Source organism: Rhinatrema bivittatum, chromosome 8, assembly GCF_901001135.1.
Source record: "Rhinatrema bivittatum chromosome 8, aRhiBiv1.1, whole genome shotgun sequence".
NCBI classification, from domain to species: domain Eukaryota; kingdom Metazoa; phylum Chordata; class Amphibia; order Gymnophiona; family Rhinatrematidae; genus Rhinatrema; species Rhinatrema bivittatum.
The window spans coordinates 47,827,584-47,847,057 of record NC_042622.1 but is presented as its reverse complement, the minus strand read 5'-3'; the positions used below and the strand labels follow the sequence as shown (position 1 = coordinate 47,847,057).

Here is a 19,474-nt window from a genome sequence, read left to right as displayed (position 1 = left end):
CTTTCTTGTGACTGCTGGATGCATTAAGATCTCTTTACTGCAAGTAGCATGGCAAAGCAAGGAAGGAGCAGTATAGTAACATACACACAACTCCTGTTCCCAATTACAAACTATACAGTGGCAACGGAGCCAAGGAGAAACAGAGGCTCTGTGTACAGGGCCCGTGCATGATCACCATGGATTTATCACCTTTGCTGCGTAATCATGGTGTACATATTGCTTGTTTCTTTCAAAATGAGAAATTAGCTGTGACTAAGTATTACTGCATGTAAAAGAAAAATCTCATAAGCTGATAGTGAGTGAAGAAGCCAATTTGGGAGTAATTTTCATGCAGTGTAAAGGCACGGGGGGGGGGGTACTTTTGCTTTGAAAATTATACTTATACCCGCTGATACGTGCAGATAGCTTCCCCTGTGGAGTTTACATGTGTAGCTTTTAAAATTAAAAAGTGTGCATGTAAGTCTAATCCCCATTTAGACTCCGAGCCCCCCCTCCCCCCCCCCCCCCCCCCCCCCCCCCCCCCCCCCCCAAGAATGGCTCTCTGGTATGTGGAGAAAAACCCTGCCCGTGTTCCTTGCATGTGTGTAGTTTTCCCTTCATATGAGGTGGGAAATTTTACCAGGTGGCCTTTTAAAGCACTGCTTTACTTAAAGCACTCCATATCTGTGCTTTTTTAAAAATTATCATCTTTATGGGAATGTTAAATCGTCTCCTGTTATATATCATGTACATTGCTACAGAACTTCTCTGCCTTTTTTTAATGGAGTTCTCATGACGAGCGTGTGAGGAAATACCTCGTTGTCCTTGTATTACCTCCCCGAGGAAAGAAAATATGGTAGAAGCAAGAGGTTCCCTAATTGGCTTGTAAGGGGGGGGAAAAGACAAGCAGATAAGCTAGACAGGATTTTATGTACTGGTAATCGTATCTTGTCAACCAAGAGAAAGTGTGTGTTTACAGACTTATATACATTGGCTTGGTTTAATAAATTAACCTTTTTGGGTCTGCTGTCTCGGGTTTATTTTCTCTTCTTTTTTAGACTTTCGTCCGCCTGCATAATCAGAAGACCGCACAGGAGGTTGTGTTTGTTGCCGAGCCAGATAGTAAGAACGTGTACCGGTTTGAGCTGGACCCTTCGGAGAGGAAGACTGAATTTGATTCCGCCTCGGGCACATACACCTTGTTTTTGATAATTGGTGATGCCACTTTGGAGAATCCCATCCTGTGGAACATGGTATGTTTCTGCTTTCTAGAAGATTTTGTGATCCCAAATGGATATGGATCTAGATTACTCTGTTGTTTTGCCCTGGCTGATTTGCTTCTTACGACCATGTGTTTGGCGTTTCTGAAATCATGGTTTTGATCACTGCAAATCAGTATAGATTTAAAGCCTAGTGGGTGGGAAAAGTGATTTGGTGCCCCAGTGTATCTGTAGCAAGGTGGGAGGACTTCATTGGTTGGGGGCTTGGTTTCCAGGAATTCTCTAGAAAACAGGAAGAGGCCCTAATTATTTCTTGGTTTGTTGACCTATAGGAGATGGGCAGGATGGAGCTAACACAGTGTACTTCTGCAAACACCCCCTCCTGTAAAGTTGTAAGCTTTTGAAGGTGTCATGTGTTCCATTTGCAGGCTGATGTGGTTATCAAGTTCCCTGAAGAAGATGTGCCATCTCCAGTTCAGTCCAAGAACCTCTTTGTTCCCAAGCAAGAGATTCAGGTAAATCTTTCATCTGTTTAAGATGGCATTCTTCCATACGCTGGGGTCCGTTTTTAGACTAACCCAGTTTCTCCTACAGAACATAGAAAACACTTCTTTCCTTTACAATAATGAGTTAGGATCTATAAAGTGACTTTGATCCAGACAGAGACTCGTAACATTTACAGTTAATGCTTCTGAAATGTACATGCAGCCGTTTCTGGAGTGGATAGCCTGAAAGCATACTCTGGGCTCCTAAATTGTTGGGAAGCTTCAGAAGCAGAGAGGAGAAAAGACATTTCTTGTTATTGAGGAGCAATGACAGAACAAGTTGAGGCACATGGCAATAGAATGACTTGCTCAATATGTAGCAAGGTCTTTGAAATTGCAGGCTGGGCCCTCTCCTGAGTATTAGGTTAATGATAGTAACCATTACTGGGACGCACATTTTCCTAGTCTAGCAGAATGGCAATAGACTATTCTACTTTGCTTGAGTGGGTTCTTTTTGTCAAAAAGAAAAAAAAAAAGTTTTCAATAAAAGAAAAATTCTAAATCGCCTACCAGTTATATTTTGGTAGTGCCAGAGTACCTGTTAAATGCATCATTCACTGTAGCCAGTTCCAGACATAGGATAAATATCATTGGTGGTAATTAGTAACTTAGAAAATAATGAATCCTGGATAGCCAGCTGGTGTAGGAAGCTTCATTCATTTTCTCATGCAGATTATGTAGAGACTTTCACTGTTGAAAATCAAATGCATGAAAGAACTCAAATCAGGGTGAGAGGAGAGGAATAAACGGCCTTTATGGAAGAGTGCTAAGTGCCAGGCCGGCCTCTAGAGTAGCACTGGCTTTAGAAGCTTTGTATCCTTCCTTTGTTATCTGCAAGGGGCTAATTCGGAAACTCCCCTGAGGAGGTTGTTTGCTATTATAGGAGAAAGGGGGGTAGGAAGGAAGCCTTAAAGAATTAGCCAGTTCTGTGTGTGTTACTGTTTGCTCAGTAGGGAGGTATCAGGACACTGGGGGGGGGGGGGGGGTGGGCAAGACTTGCAGAAGTAATGCACTCTGATGCTTCAGCCCCCTTCTTATTTTACAGCATCTCTTCCGGGAACCAGAGAAAAGACCCCCCACCGTGGTATCCAACACCTTTACTGCCTTGGTATTGTCTCCCCTGCTGCTGCTCTTCATCCTGGTATGTAACTGGGGAAACTTGATGCCTCTCAGCTTTGTCGTCCTTGTGCCCGCTTGAATGAAATAGTGCCTCTAGAATCGGCAGGAGCTGCCAGTTGAAAAAGAACTAGACAGCAGAGAGATTGGTCAAGTAGAAGTGCTGCAGGCCCACCTTCCTGTTAACACTAGAATCTCAGCACCACAAAAGCAGCGGGATGGGCCATAATGCTTCCTATTTCTATTTTATACTAACTAACAGGATTGGTTACGTGAAATGTTTTGCTGCTCCAACCAATAGAAGGATGAATCTGTCTACTAGGTCGGTGCAAATAGTGAAACCTCTGGATACTAGAACATTGGGTGTTACAGGTCAGGACGCAAGTGCATCATTTAGTCCAGAGATAGTGTCTCTTACGTTAGAATATGTTGCCAGAGGCCCACGGAAGAAGCGTTTTAGCATTTTGCTGCACTCCAGCCAATAGTGTATGTTGCTTGATTTTATTATTTCAAGGATTTTTGCTTGTTCTTCTACTGGAGTACTTGGAGCGAAGTACAGGATTACCAAATAATTTACATTCATAAAATTAATTTTTGCTGCTGATTTCTATGTAAGTGACATACACCGCTTTGAACATAATTTTGTATTTAGCGGTATATCAACTTTTTAAATTAAATGCTAAACATAAATCATAACAACCTAAACAAACTTGTAAGAACAGAGGCATTGTGGGCCAAAGTGTTGGGTTTGGGAAGAGGGAGGAGGGTCAGAGGTAAGTTAACCCCCTAGAACAACCGTGGAGATGTTCTGACAAGTGGACGCAGAAATGAGGAGGTCAGTGTTTCTGGTTATAAGGGTAGGCTTGGCGGAAGAGCCAGCGTTTTAAACCTAAGGTGGAATATCAGTGGCTAGTCTGGGCCTCTGTTGGGAGAGCGTTCCAGAGCGAGGTAATAGTCATCTAAGCTTATGGATCTTCAGGATTTTGTCAGCAAAGTGAAGTGATCTCTGTTTTCTTTTTTTTTTTAATGGGATATTCCACAACAAAAATATATTTGGACAATTCGTCTTGCTGCAGTGCCAAAACTTCTTTTACTGATGCTTATGTTCTAAGTGAAATTCTTGATTCTGTTATTATGTATTTTACGGTTTGTTTGTTTTTTGAGTGGCTTTGAGTTGGTAGAAATGACACATCCTTTTTCCGTTGCCTGGAATTGCATTTCACTTGTGCTGGGATCAGCTTTATGAGTCTGACTCCCATGTCCAGGCTAATAAATATATTTAATGCCATGTTTACAAAGGCTTTGGAATTTGCAATTCCAAATTCCTGGCCCATAATTTGCAGTTCCTCTTTATACCCCAGATCAGTCCAAACAAGTGGGTTTTGCATCCCTACCAGCAGATGGCGTCAGAGAAGAAAAACTTTTCTGAAACTGCTACATAAGCTAGAATGCCATCTGCAGTTCCTTAGTATTTCTCTGACTCCAGCAGATGATAGAGATGAAAATCCTGCAGTCTGGAGAATTGGATTTAAAAATAGACAAAACAGGATTCTCATGTGGGCAGCTTCGTGGGCCATCTCAGAGTATAATCTCACTATGCTGTCTAAAATAAATGATTAAACAAAATTCAGGTTTTTTTTTTCTAACATAATCTAATAATTTTGTATGGTCTTGTTCCTAAATTCACAAAAAAGCCAAAAACCACTGGTCAACAAGTCCCTTTTTTTTTTTTTTTTTAATATATATTTTTTTCTTTTATTTGTGTACAATACCCAACCCAGAGTCACATTTCAGTACTGCATAAATTAGGAAAACAAAGAAATGAAGAAACAAAAAATGAAAAGGAAAGACCTCAGTTTTCACTGGATCAAGGTATTTATTTTACCAATGTCAGCTCAAAGGCTTCATGCTGCCAACACAGGAAAAAAACATTCTCATTTTGTCATTTTTCATAGTAAGCAAGATGTTTCAGAAAAACAGTTTCAAAAACCAAACTCTTCTCCACAAGAACAAAATAATTTCATAGTGCAATGATTTCCCAAGTACAGTACTTACCTTTAACAACACTGACAAGAGCCACGTTTCACTAATGCCGCTACAGGGTAATCATGTAGAAGAGCTCCATGGTTCCTGTCTTCAGCTTGTTAGCATTAGTCACAATGTAATTAGACAAGGTGTTTAAATAGTGCAGTTCTTCCTCTGAGGAACCACCAATAATCAATCAGGTGAACTTAGTGATTGGGTCTATGGAATGTTACTAGTATTATAACTTTTTTCTGTTTCCTTATGACCCTGATTTCAGTAATAAGTTTGATTGCTGTCTTGGTTATTTGAAATTCAATAAAAATAAAATAAAATAAAGGTCTCCAGGGGTAATCCGGGAAACTATAGACCGGTGAGCCTGACTTTAGTGCCAGGAAAAATAGTGGAAATATTCTAAAGATCAAAATCATAGAGCATATAGAAAGACATGGTTTAATAGAACACATTCAACATGGATTTACCCAAGGGAAGTCTTGCCTCACAAATCTGCTTCATTTCATTTAATAAAATGTATTAATCGCTTCACCCTAATGGCCGAAGCGATATATTATAAAACATACATAAAATATAATACAAACGCATAAATAACTAAAATCATATACATAAATACACCCTCTAATCAAAAGACATGCTACAATTTCTGGCATTAACATCTTAGATTAAGATAGAAATATAATCAGCTGGTCAATGATCCCGGAAGGCCTGCCGCAAAAGAAAAGTCTTAAGTGCAGTTCTAAATGATTTACTACAGAGATTTAGCCTTAAGTAGACTGGAGGAGAGTTCCACAGGGAAAGTGCTGCCACAGAAAAAGCTGACTCCTTGTAGATGACAAGTGAGCAGATCTAATAGACTGCACATCGAGCATCCTCCGTTGGGATGCGTTGGCCCAGGGATGTGTGTTTTGGATTTAGCAGTTTTGGTACGATCATGCCCATTTATAGACAATTTGTTGCTCAATTGGGAGCCATTTAAAACTTACAAGCACAGGAGTTGTATGTTGGTGACACTCGTTTAATCTCAGATGCTAAGCAGCAGCATTTAACAATAATTGTAATGGATGTAAAGTAGAATGTGGTAAACCAAGCTATTGCAGTAGTCAATAACAGGCAAGATAACTGCTTGCACAACCATTCGAAAATCAGAAGCAAATAGTAAATGTTTTAGACTAGCAACAACGGGAAGCTTGAAGAAAAACCAGATTTAACCACAGATTTAATCTGGGTTTGAAAGAGAGATGGGAATCAATCAATATACCTAGACTTTTAATGGAGTCTGAAATGCTGAATGAAGAATTTCCAATGGATATGGGGGGATAAAGTTTAGAAGAAAGTGATCATTTAATCACCAAAAATTCTGTTTTAGACATGTTCAGAGATAATTTGTTATGGTTAACCATTGTCTAATTGAAGATGAGCAGATGTGTAGATGTTCCAAGGACTCATTCCAAGTAGGATGTAGACAAAAAATTGCAAATCATCAGCATAAATTTTATAATCATCACAGATATATACAAGCAATTTGGAGATCGGAGCCAAATAGATATTAAACAGAACTGCTGATAAAGAAGAACCCTGTGGTACCCCAGTGGCCGTAGTAGTCATTTGTGAATTTTCATTATTGCATTTTACTTGTAGAAATCACTTTCGTATGAATGAAGTAAACCAATCTAATACTTTGACAGAAACTCCACATTCTTGAAGGCGAAATAAAAGTATATCATAGTCAATGTGTATCAAAGGCAGCGGAAATATTGAGGGACACAAAATATTCACAGCCGCTATCAAGACCTCTTCTAAAAGTATCCATGAGAGAAAGTAACAGTAACTCTGTGCTCATAGATTTCCTGAAGCCAAATTGATGGAGATCTAAAATCTCATTCTTATCAGAGATGTTCAGTTAGCTTAACCAAGACAGCATTCTCGATTATTTTAGAGACAAATGATAAAGAAGAAATAGGTCTGTAGCTACTCAGGTCCGGTGTATCAAGTGCAGGTTTTTTAAAATAGGCTTGACTGTTGCCTTTTTGACAATAGACGTTAGAGTTGGGATGAGAGTATCTTTTGCAGCTTTAAATAAGGCAACCGAGTAGTTGCTTAACGGACAAAAAACACATTTCATAGTAGAGATAATGTTTCCTATTTCGATTTGAGAAATCTGAGAAAAAGATGACCAAGTGGTCACAGCTTTGGAACCAGATAAGAACTACCCTATAGGCACATTCACAAAATTAAGGCAGATCTTTTTGACTTTTAATTTAAAGAATCTCAGCAAAGAATCTGCCAAAAAAGAGTTGTTAATCAGACAGTCTGGTGTATTATTAGAAGTAAGATTTTTAGCAAGTTGAAATAGTATCTTCGGATCATAGTCAGTTTTCCTGATTTTGATAGAATAGAAATTCTTTTTAGCTTCTAGAGTTTTAGATTATTGAGTAAGCAATGACCTATACTTGTTAGCAGATTCAGATGAGTGATTTTACGCCAAAACATTCACATTTCCTTAAGGCACTTCGAAATAAAATCAAATCAGAAGAGAGCCAAGGTTGTGTTTTCCTTAGTAAGGGTTTCATGGGTTTAAGTGGAGCTATATCAACAAGTATAGTAGAAACAAACTAAATTGTCTAAGGTATCAAGAAAAGTAGAGGTGATATGAGATGAGAAGGAATCAGCAAATAAAGCCACAACATACTAGAGAAAAACTGATTGAAAATTCAGACTTTGAAATGAAATGAGGAAAAACTGAAAATTTAAGTAATAAATTGTCAGACCATGGAACATCTTGTACATTAATTGTATCTAAACTATGGGCTTTGACAAATTCATTCACAAAGACGAGGTCCAAAATATGACCATGTCGATGAGTAGCTTTCTGAATTAGTTGACACCAACCTAGTGATTCTAAAATTTCTTTAAAAAAAAAAAAAAAAAGGCTAGCATTAGGAACAGGAGAGGAACTATTAATGGCTAAGTTAAAATCCCCTAAAAAAAATCAAATTATTTAGGTTGGTTTTGGACATCATTAGTTGCTCCAAAAAAAATAGAAATGTTAGTCGATAAAACTTTAGGTGGACAATAGGTTAAACAGATTGAAAAACCAGAAGTAGAGAGCAGGAGAGTTTCACATGACTCCCCACCCAGAACTTCAAATTTGGGTTTCCAAAATTCCTTAAAAAATGAGGCGTAGCCCCCCTCCCCTGCCCTTTTTTCTTGGTTGGAAAAAAGCATAGACCTAGATTTATCAAATTGCTATAAATATCGCAGAAATAGCACCCGTGATTTAGAAAAAAACAACAAGGGGGGATGTGTGATGAGGCTAATTTTCCTGCTACTGCATTGCATAGGTATTTTCCACAACGCACGATAAATTTATTGCACCCCATGTTATTTTTACATTGCATGATGAGTAATCCACCGCAGGGGCGTTACCAATCAAAAAGGTTTTTATCGCGAATGGCGGTTCAGGCTGCTGGAGGGAAAGAGTGCCTCTGTAGAGCTTCGCATATAATTTAACTATTTATACTACTGTAAGAGGGGGCACTAGTAATTCAGGGTGAGGTTTGTGGAGTGGGGTAGGTTTTGAGGGGCAGTTTTACATGCACAGTCATAGGTGCAAACAGCACAGTTGCAGTCCGTGAACATTTTATGTGATTTGGAGTGATGAAAGGTGAAAGAAGAGTTCATTGGTACAATGTACTCTCTACCTAGCATGATTGCAGCTAGGTAGAAAGTTCATCAAGCTAGATAGAACAATATACAAATCTACTTTTTTACCTTTCATCACTCCAAACGACAGTAAATCTTACTAATATCAACTGTGCTGTTCGTACCTACCGGTATGACTATGCATGTAAAACTGCCCTCAAACCTCACCCCGAGTTTATAATGCCCCCTCTTAGAGTGGTATAAAAAGTTAACTTATATGTGAGTCTCCACAGAAGCCACGCTCTCTCCCCTCCCCATCTGGCATGTGCGATAAAAAAAAAAACAAAAAAACCAACATTTAGGACAGTAAAGCACAGCTAACGCAGGCATAATGCACAGAAAAAAGGTGTAGTTATTTCTGGCATTACATAGAAATGACGGCAGAAGAAGACCGAATGGCCCATCCAGTCTGCCCAGCAAGCCTCACACATTTTTTCTCTCATTCTTATCTGTTACTCTTAGCTCCTTGTTCTATTCCCCTTCCACCCCCACCATTAATGTAGAGAGCAGTGATGGAGCTGCATGCAAGTGAAATATCTAGCTTGATTAGTTAGGGGTAGTAGGGGCAGTAACCGCCGCGATAAGCAAGCTACACCCATGCTTATTTGTTTTACCTAGACTATGTTGTACAGCTCTTGTTGGTTTTTTTTTTGTTTTTGTTTTGTTTTTTTTTTTTTTTTTCTTCTCCCCTGCTGTAGAAGCAGAGAGCCATGCTGGATATGCATTGAAAGTGAAGTATCAGGCACATTTGGTTGGGGTAGTAACCGCCGTAACAAGCCAGCTACTCCTCGCTTTGTGATTGCGAATCCTTTTTTTTCTTCACCCCTGTCGTTGAAGCTATGCAGGATATGCGTGAAGCATCAGTTTTTTTTTTTTTTTTTTTTTTCCCCCTGCCCTTGAAGCAGAGAGCTATGCTGGAAATGCGTGATGTATCAGTCTTTCTCCCATGCCGATGCAGGAGAGAACCATGCTGGATATGCATGGAAAGTGAAGTATCAGGCACATTTGGTTTGGGGTAGTAACTGCCGTAACAAGCCAGCTACTCCCCGCGTTTTGAGTGCGAACCCTTTTTCTTCTCCTTTGCCGTTGTAGCAGAGAGCTCTGCTGGATGTGTGAAGTATCAGTTATTCTTCTCCCCTGTCATTGAAGCAGAGAGCTATGCTGTATATGCATTGAAAGTGAAGTATCAGGCATATTTGGTTTGGGGTAGTAACCGCCGTAACAAGCCAGCTACTCCCCTCTTTATGAGTGCAAATCCTTTTTTCCATTACCTCTTGCTGTTGAAGCTTAGAGCGATGTAGGAGTCACAGTAAGCATGTGTATGTTTATTTAGTAAGGGTATTGTGTCAATAGCCATCATTCTGGCGAGTCACCCACTCTTCATTGGTGGCCTCTTGACTTTATGGATCCGCAGTGTTTATCCCACGCCCCTTTGAAGTCTTTCACAGTTCTGGTCTTCACCACTTCCTCCGGAAGGGCATTCCAGGCTGTGTGTTGCTGTGTGTTTCTCTATCACATGCCATGTTAACCGACCCTCATTTCCATTTATTTCACCCAAACTCCTCCCACCTGAATACTAATTTTAAATTTGCATACGCATTTTGGGATGTGGTATTTATCACGGGCGTTATCGCAAGGGTATGGGGCCCTAAGACACGCAATAAGGTCCTTACGCAATTTGACAAATGACCCTGAATAAGTGGACAAATTTGATTTAAAATGACAGTCAGAGTTCAGTAACCAGGACTGCAGTGGAAAAAAAATCTGGTTTTTCAACTGCAATTAAATCAAAAATAAGTTGACTTACTTTTAATTGCTTGAACATTAATCAGCATAACCACGATATCAGGTAAAGTAGACGAGAAGGGGATATTGGAGAGCACAACATTAACCAGACAAGATGTCTGCCAACAGAAGGTGTAGCATTTTATCCAGTAACTCCCCATGCTAGTTACAGTTAGTAATCTCCGGGATAGTGGAGCAGTGGACCAACATTATAACCATCACCAAGGCATTCGGCGGCACTTGGCGTGCATGATGGAGTGAACAAAGGAGTTCCTTTGTCGCGCTCCTTGCGAGCAACAGTGTGTGAACCACCGGTGCACGGTGGTTCGGCATCACTCACTGGCTCTTGACACCCCCCCACCCCCCCCTGCACGGATGAGAGCGGGGGGCGGGGCTTACACCCAATGATATTTCAGCCGGTGGAAACACTGCCACTTGATTCCTCTTAGTAAAGGGGCAGTATAATATGCTCCCTGTTGGTTCGGGAGAGGCAGTGAACAGGCTCTTTCATGCAGGCAAGTCTCTCAACGGCATCGCTCTTGACACCACCATCCCCCCCCCCCCCCCTCTGCACGGATGACATCATACTTCATTTTTTGAAGGTGTTAATAAACATGTGGATAAAGGTGAACCGGTAGATGTGGTGTATTTGGATTTTCAGAAGGCGTTTGACAAAGTCCCTCATGAGAGGCTTCTAAGAAAAGTAAAAACAAAAAAAAAGTCATGGGATCAAAGGCAATGTCCTTTCATGGCTTGCAAACTGGTTAAAAGACAGGAAACAGAGAGTAGAGTTAAATGGTCAATTTATTCAGTGGAAAAGGGTAAACAGTGGAGTGCCTCAGGGATCTGTACTTAGACCGGTGCTTTTCAATATATTTATAAATGACCTGGAAAGGAATACGACGAGTAAGGTAATCAGATTTGTAGATGATACAAAATTATTCAGCTTAATTAAATCACAAATGGATTGTGATAAATTGCAAGATGACCTTGTGAGACTGGAGGATTCGGAATCCAAATGGCAGATGAAATTTAATGTGGACAAGTGCAAGGTGATGCATACAGGGAAAAATAATCCATACTGTAGTTACATGATGTTAGCTTCCATATTAGAAGCTATCACCCAGGAAAAAGACCTAGGCGTCATAGTGGATAATACATTGAAATCGATGGCACAGTATGCCGCAGCAGTCAAAAAAGCAAACAATGTTAGGAATTATTAGGAAGGGAATGGTTAATAAAACGGAAAATGTCATAATGCCCCTATTTCGCTCCATGGTGAGACCGCACCTTGAATACTGTGTACAATTTTGTCGCTGCATCTCAAAAAAGATATAGTTGCACTGGAGAAGGTACAGAGAAGAGTGACAAAAATGTTAAAGGGGATGGCTCCACTATGAGGTGTAAGGCTAAAGAGGTTAGGGCTGTTAAGCTTGGAGATGAGATGGCTGAGGGGGGGATATGATAGAGGTCTGTAAAATCATTAGAGGGCTAAAACGGGTAAATGCGAATCAGTTATTTACTCTTTCAAATAATAGGAGGACTAGGGGACACTCCATGAAGTTAGCAAAAACTAATTGGAGAAAATTCTTTTTCACTCAACGAACAATTAAACTCTGGAATTTGTTGCCAGAGAATGTTGTCAAGGCAGTTAGTGTAGCTGCGTTTAAAAAAAGGTTTGGATAAGTTATTGGAGAAGTCCATTAACTGCTATTAATCAAGTTGACTTGGGGAATGACCACTGCTATTACTGGCACCTGGATTGGCCATTGTTGAAAACAGGATGCTTTGGCTTGATGGTTCCTTGGTCTGACCCAGTATGGCAACTTCTTGTGTTCTTAAGCTACCTAGAACTGTGTATAGGCGGCCTATAAATCATGAAATAAATAAAATACTTCCTCATGTTTATAATAAAATGACCTGGTTTCTTTCATGTTCACTAGATCTGAATTATCCACCTTTAAGGATCTTGTATTGCATGATGTTCAGACATTAGAATCATCATCAGATTGCCTTTTTGTAATTTAACAGAAGCCTCTTATTTTTTATATGTGAAAAAGTAAAACTTTTTTAGTGTTGGATAGGAAAGATTATATTCAAGAAATTAAACGTCAACTTGATGACAACACAACCTATACAAAAAAAAAATAAAAGAAGATCCCTCTAAAAAAAATTACAACAAATGATTCAAAGAATCATAGGCACTGGTAAAGAATCAGGCTTTTTGACCATAAAAGAACATAGATTTTTAAATCCTAAACATCTACAGGTACCAGTCATATATATGCGTTACCCAAAATCCATAAAACACTTGTAATCCTCCTGGACGACCCATTGTTTCCTCTAATGATTCTCTTCTAGAACCATTATCTCAATTTGTAGACTTTTTTTTTTTTAAGATTTTGTAGAGAAGGGTTCAACATATGTTAGAGATACAGCTCATTTTTTGCAGATGTTTGAATCGACATGTGATCATGTACAGAATCAGTGGTTGGTAACTTTAGATATTCAATCATTGTACACATCTATCCTCCAAGATGATGCATTAAGGGTAATAAAAGTGTTTTTTGAATAAGAGGACCCGACCACATCGCATACCTACAGATTTCATTTTGTCTTGCTGCTATTGCTTTGAAACACAATTTTTTCAGTTTTCAAAAGTAGTTTTTTCAACAAATTTCTGGAACAGCTATGGGGGGCCACAATGGCCCCTTCTATAGCAAATTTGTGCATGATGCAATTTGAGCAAATATGGATAAATAATTCTCCATTTTTTCAAAGAATCAATTTTTATAAGAGAGATATTGATATCTTTATTCTTTGGAATGGTAGTGAAAAAGAACTTCACTTATTTAACAGATGGATTAATTCATGTGATGTCAATTTACAATTCACCATGCATTACAATTTCACAGAAATATCTTTTTTTAGATGTTTTGATAAAAGAAAACTGATATGGGGGAAGTTACAACCAGCGTCTACAAAAAACCTACAGACAAGAACACACTGTTACATTATAGCAGTGCGCATCCTTTACCTTTAAAAAATAGTTTACCAGTCTCTCAGTTCTTCAGATATAGAAGTAATTGCACCAACAAGGAAATCTTTAGGCAAAAATCAGAAGAATTAATACAAGCTTTTCGGAAGAGAGCTTACCAAAATAAATGTATTACAAAGCTCTTTGAAGGCATTTTTATTATGATAGAGATGCACTATTAAAAGTAAGACAAAGGGAAGGAAATTCCAACACTGCAACATGTATCACTAGATATTCTCCAGTTTCTAGGAAAATTATTAGAAGTTTTCGCGCACACTGACAAATAGTACAAATGGTTCCAGGATTTGAAGATTTGGATTTTCGCATGGCATTCTCAAGAAGCAAGACCCTAAAGGAGATTTTATGTCCCGCTACTTTATCCAAGAAGAACAAAGAGGTATCAACATTGGCTAAACAAAGTGTTTTGGGACATAAGTGTGGTCATTGCTCAATATGTGACCAGACTTTACAAGTCAAAGAGTACAAATCTTTAACAGCGGGGCACACATACAAGTTGCAACATTTCACTACTTGTCAAACAAGCTTTGTAGTTTACATCATTATATGTCCATGCGAGAAGATTTATGTGGGACAGACCACCATATCTTTTAAACAAGCTGTTTAAGAAACATTAGAGAAACAGCACCCATTGTGTTACATTGTATTCAGCAAGAACATCATATAAAAGACCTTGAGATGGTTCACCGAAGACCATGTTAAATTGGATCGCAGGGGAGGTAATCGTGAGCGCTTACTTTTTCAAAGAGAACATAAATGGATATTATGTGCAGAGGAGCCTACGGGTCTTAACAGTAAGATTGAATGGAGTAGTTTAATTTAAAGTGACGCAAGTACAGCGAATCATTTGTATTTAATTCAGAGTTAAGGTGCTGCCATCACTTAATGACATTTTTAAAAAAGCATTGGTAGTGCAAGAATGTGAACGATGACGTTTTTTGAAAAGTGTTGGTACCGTTAGAACATGAGTAATCGTTGGTGCATACTTAGAATCCAGAAAGCTTTAAAAGAAGGTACAGCCATTTCAGTATTCTGAGCTCAATACCAAAACATGAGACGTGAAGTCCAGAAAGTAATCTTGAGTATCTCAGAGAGAAAAAAGTTTGGAGTTTATAATTGTTAGAATGCTCAATTTTGCAATTTTTCTCCGATCGATAAGCTATACCCTGATGAAGCGTTAGCGAAATGTTGGTCAGCGTCGGTGGTATAATTATGGAAATGATTGATGTGTTTAAAACATGCTGTTAAACTTAGACATTAAAGGAATGCTGGGCAATACACAGATAAGTGTGGAACAGGTTTTACAGTTTCGGATGGGAAACAAGTTTATTTGGGCAATAACAGCATTACACATGATAATTAAGGTTCAATGCATTCGTTTGATCCGTCAAGAAACAATTTTAAAAGTTTGATGATAAATCACAGAAGACACTAAAAATTTTTTACTTTTTCACATATAAAAAAATAAGAGGTTTTTGACCCATGATTGCAACAATTGGTTTGTAGAATCTTGTATTCACATATCTTTAACCAGTGCTGAGGTCTTTTCCTCTTTATAAAAAATTTTCTAAAGAAAACAAACATTTTTTTGTATAAGATTAAACATCAGTTCAATAATAATTCTTAGTGCAAAACTTTTTATTAAACAGAACCAAATTGACAGAAAAAGACATAACCTGAGATGCAGGATTTCTTATGCATCCCCAGTTAACAGCCATTAAATGTGAACAAGTCATTGCACACCAGCCCACCCTCCCCAGCAATCCCAATCCTCCATTCCCTTCCCACCCCTGTCTCCCACCTCCATCCCACCCACTTATCTCCCTTCCCTTTGTCCCTAACCAGCTTAGTGTCTGTAAGCCATCCGCGGGAAACGCCAACGTGCTGCCTTGAGGCTCCTCACCCCAGACAATGCAGCTAGCTCCAGGTCAATCATTAAGTACCAGACTTCTGGAACGATGTGGTAGGGCTTGCAGATAAGCGTCCCAAGTCTGTAAGAAGTTACAACGGTGTTGCGATGAAGTTCTCGAGGCCAAGTTGTCCATCTGCATCATACGGTGGAGATGAATGTGCCAAACCCAATAGGAAGGAGCGTCCTTCTCCCTCCAGTACAATAAAATAACTTTTTTCCCCACCGCACACACTTTCTTAAAGAACAAACGAGGACCCACACCCCGAATAAGTGACAGGGGAATGCAATCAAATAAGATCAAATGTGGAGAGATCGGGATTGGCTTATCCAATAAATTCTTCAAATAACCCACAATCTTAGTTTTTGGGTACTTGCCAGGTTCTTATGGCCTGGATTGGCCACTGTTGGAAACAGGATGCTGGGCTTGATGGACCCTTGGTCTGACCCAGTATGGCATTTTCTTATGTTCTTATGTTCTTATGTTCTTAATCTTCCCCCAAAAATTTTGGATGAGCGGGCAGGCCCAAAAGGCATGGAACAAGATGCCTACGGTCACATGGCAGCGCTGGCGCATAGCTGTCGTGGCAAGTTTAGCATGGTATGCGATTTGTGGGGAAATATAAGCACTCCGAAGAAATTTGTATTGCATTTCCCTAAAGTACATATTGCCAGTAACAGTTGCTATGTTCCTCATACAAACGGAGAAGGCCTCTACAGTCACAGAAAAAAACCCATCTTGATTCCATCTCACCACAGATGTGAGATACGTGCTCGTAGGGAAGCCCTGGATTAACCCCTTGTAATAAGCGGATAGGGAGAGTGACCTTTGTTTTTCAAACTGGAAGAAGGCATCTAATGTCTGAAAATGTGATGTCTGTCTAGCAGGGTTCGCAAGGGAATGGACGTAATGCCGAATTTGCAGGTACCCAAAGAAATGGACATCAGTTCATCCATACATCCCTTTCAGCATATCAAAGGGGGGAGTAGGTTACCTTCTATGTCCAACAAATGACCCAATTGCTTGATTCCCCTCTGCCCCCAACCTCGAAAACTGGAGGAGTGGGAGCCAGGTAGAAACTTCTGGTTTCCCACTGTAGGCAGGAGATAGGAGCAAACTCTGGGCACACCCAGTTGTTTGGTGAGAAAAGCCCAAGCCTTCCTAATGGGTGTGATTAATGGATGCTGTGTGAGCGCAGGGGGTAATGCATTTAGGGGGGCTAGGAGAACAAATTTCAGGTCTAGGGGGGTCACCAACATATTCTCAGCCAAGATATTCACGAAGGTGGACTCCCCCAAAATCCAGTCACATACTAGACGAAGGTTGGCCGCCACATTGTACCGGGTGAAGTCCGGGACCCCTATACCTCCCGACTGCCACCTCAATTTCAACCAGGTTAAGGGTACACGAGCCTTCTTCCCCCGCCACAAAAAGACACGTAGCATTTTGTCTAAGCGCCCTATGTCACCTTGATGGAGCGAAAGCGGGACATTTTGTAGGACGTATAGCCATTTAGGCAGGAGAACCATTTTAAAGAGATTAATATGACCCCCGAGAGATAAGGATAATTCCCGCCAAGCACGCAGCTTATCTGAGTGAGTGTAAGCAGGCCCGGTACATTGCGGTTATAAATGACAGCTAGATCAACGGACAGGTGAATCCCAAGATACTTGATGGAGTCTCCAGCCCAGCGGGAAAGCACCATCCCAGCACTCTTTCAGAGCTTCTGGGAAAGCCAGGGCTTCCGATTTGTCCCAGTTGATCCGCAAACCGGAGAAAGCACCAAAAGCAGTAAACATAGCGAGCAGTGCAGGTAACAAACTCTGCGGGTTAGTGAGAAAAGTAATATATCATCTTCAAATGCTGCGTACTTGAAAATCTCCCTCTGCGCCCAAGAGTGGAATTGTATGCCTCGTATTGCGGGCGACTCCTGCATGGCAAGGAGCAGGGGCTCTAAGGTCAAAAGAAAGAGTAGTGGTGACAGCGGACATCCCTGGCGAGTGCCCTGTAAGACAGGGAAAAGCACGGAGGGCATTCCGTTAACCAAGATAGAGGCAGCTGGGATGTGATAAAGCAACTGAATGGCCTTATAAAAGAACCCTCCAAACCCCATAGAGCTAAGCAAATGAAGCATGTATCCCCATTCCACTCGGTCAAAGGCTTTTTCTGCATCAAAACTAACAACTAGATAAGGAGTGTCAGTCTGATTGCAGAGCACCATTGCCGCAGTCACCTGCCGGATATTCGTGAGGGCGTAGCGTTTCCTAACAAAACCTACCTGCCCTGGTTTAATAAAAAATGGCAAAATACCCACTAGCCTGTCTGCCAAAATCTTGGCCAAAAATGTGTGGTCCACATTTAACAGAGATGGGGCGATAAGAGACGGGCATCAAAGGATCTTTCCTGGGCTTAGGAATGAGGGTCACATGATCCTGCTGAGACCGCTTAGGGCCTAACCAGCGGCAGATTCTGATGAAGACCAGCCCGGGGATTCGCCACCCAGGAGATACCACATGGTCTGCCAAGCGCGGCTCTGCACGGCTGTGCTCAGCAGACCAAGTGACTAGCGCGACCGGCCCACCGGGGGATGCCCGATCCCCCGATAGGCCAATCCGCCCCTGGGCCTAACCTGTGGGCGTGCTCAGCCCGCAGGGGTCCGCAAGCCTGCGAGATGTTCAGTTCCTGGGTCAGCCACGCTTCCAGCAACCCGGGGAGCGCTTATTCATCAAGGGATTCTACTAGCCCCACGAACCGGAGATTTGATCATCGGGACCAGTTTTCCAGGTCCTCCAGACGATCTCTGTGTTGTGCTAGGGCTGTCTTCAGAGCTGCCAGCTTAGACTGTGAAGCATGGAATCCATCTTCGGTATCCGAGACAGACTGCTCCAGCTCGGTAAAGCGCTTTTCGTAGCCAGCAATCGAAGTAGTAAGGTCTAGGAGTTGGTTCGATATTTTCTTAAATTCTGGCTCCAGGGCCTCCACTACAGCAGCTTTTATGTCGGTCCAGTTTGCTGGTATAGGCGGCTCTATTGCTCCAGCATCGTCAACGGATGGCGTGTCTGTAGGCCACATTCTGTCCTTATCTTTTTCTCGCTCCTTTTTGGCGGTCCGCATCGACATCGCCCTCAGTAAACGGTAACCGTGTGTATTAGGAGCAAAAGGCTGCCTTCAGGGTCCCTCAGATTAGCATTGGCTGTTGTGGATGGGGCTGGATGGCTAAGCCAGGAGAGGAAAGCTACATCCGCTCCCCTGCACAGCCTCAATAATAATTCTTATACATTGATGATATATTATACGCACTAGTCATTTTTGTATATTGTTTATTAGACAGTGTTTCCCTGATTATTTTCCAGTAATGTAACAGAAGAACAGTGCAGTCCGCTTGAGAGACTGGCTTTCTATGATTGTATTGTTATTAAGCCGGCCAATAAAGGTGGCAGAATTTTGATTCTTGAGAGTCCTGCCTAAGGGGAGTGCTTACAGCAATTACAAAATGTGAAGCGTTTGCCACTATTTGAAGATTTTACACCTCGACTTCAAAATCAGATAAAGATATTGATGGAAGATGCGTTTTTGTCTGGTTTTCTGACTAAACAAGAATTTGAGTTTCTTATTAAAGACACTGTGGTTACATGTTTTTTTATTGCCAAAAATTCCAACATCCTACTTGTCCTCTGTATCATTATTTCATCAAATGATTCAATGTTAGAATCATTATCTTAATATGTGGACACCTTATTGCATCCTATGATCTCCAAAATTCCTTCTTTTTTTGTGTGATCCTACTCACTTCTTGATACTTCTTTCTTAGTTTGGTGACTGTGCAAATTTGGTTCTTGCTACTTTGATCATTGCTTCATTATACAAATCCAGCCCCCAAGATGATGCAGTGAGAGTTGTAGCGCATGCTCTGGAATGTTATCCAGGATCTTTTATTGTTCCAATGGATTTTTGTTCTCTCTTTGGCGAATTTAGCTTTAAAAGAAAACTTTTTTCTCTTTGAAGGTCTTATACTTGCCAGTGTCATGGACTGCAACGAGTGGCACATTTGCCCCCTCAATAGCTAATTTGTACATGGCTGATTTCGAGTTTACATGGCTACTCTTCCTTTTTGTTTGTTTG

The 19,474-nt window shown here is 40.7% G+C and overlaps 1 protein-coding gene across 2 annotated transcripts in view; it reads left to right on the top strand.

Moving 5' to 3' along the window:
- RPN2 (ribophorin II) overlaps positions 1-19,474 on the top strand; it is a 124,347-nt gene that overhangs the window by 73,245 nt on the left and 31,628 nt on the right. For both annotated transcript variants that reach the window (XM_029613863.1, XM_029613862.1), the window contains exons 12-14: positions 1,038-1,232; positions 1,628-1,714; positions 2,790-2,885. In XM_029613863.1, the coding sequence (XP_029469723.1) occupies positions 1,038-1,232; positions 1,628-1,714; positions 2,790-2,885 (378 nt within the window). The remainder of the gene's footprint in view (positions 1-1,037; positions 1,233-1,627; positions 1,715-2,789; positions 2,886-19,474) is intronic.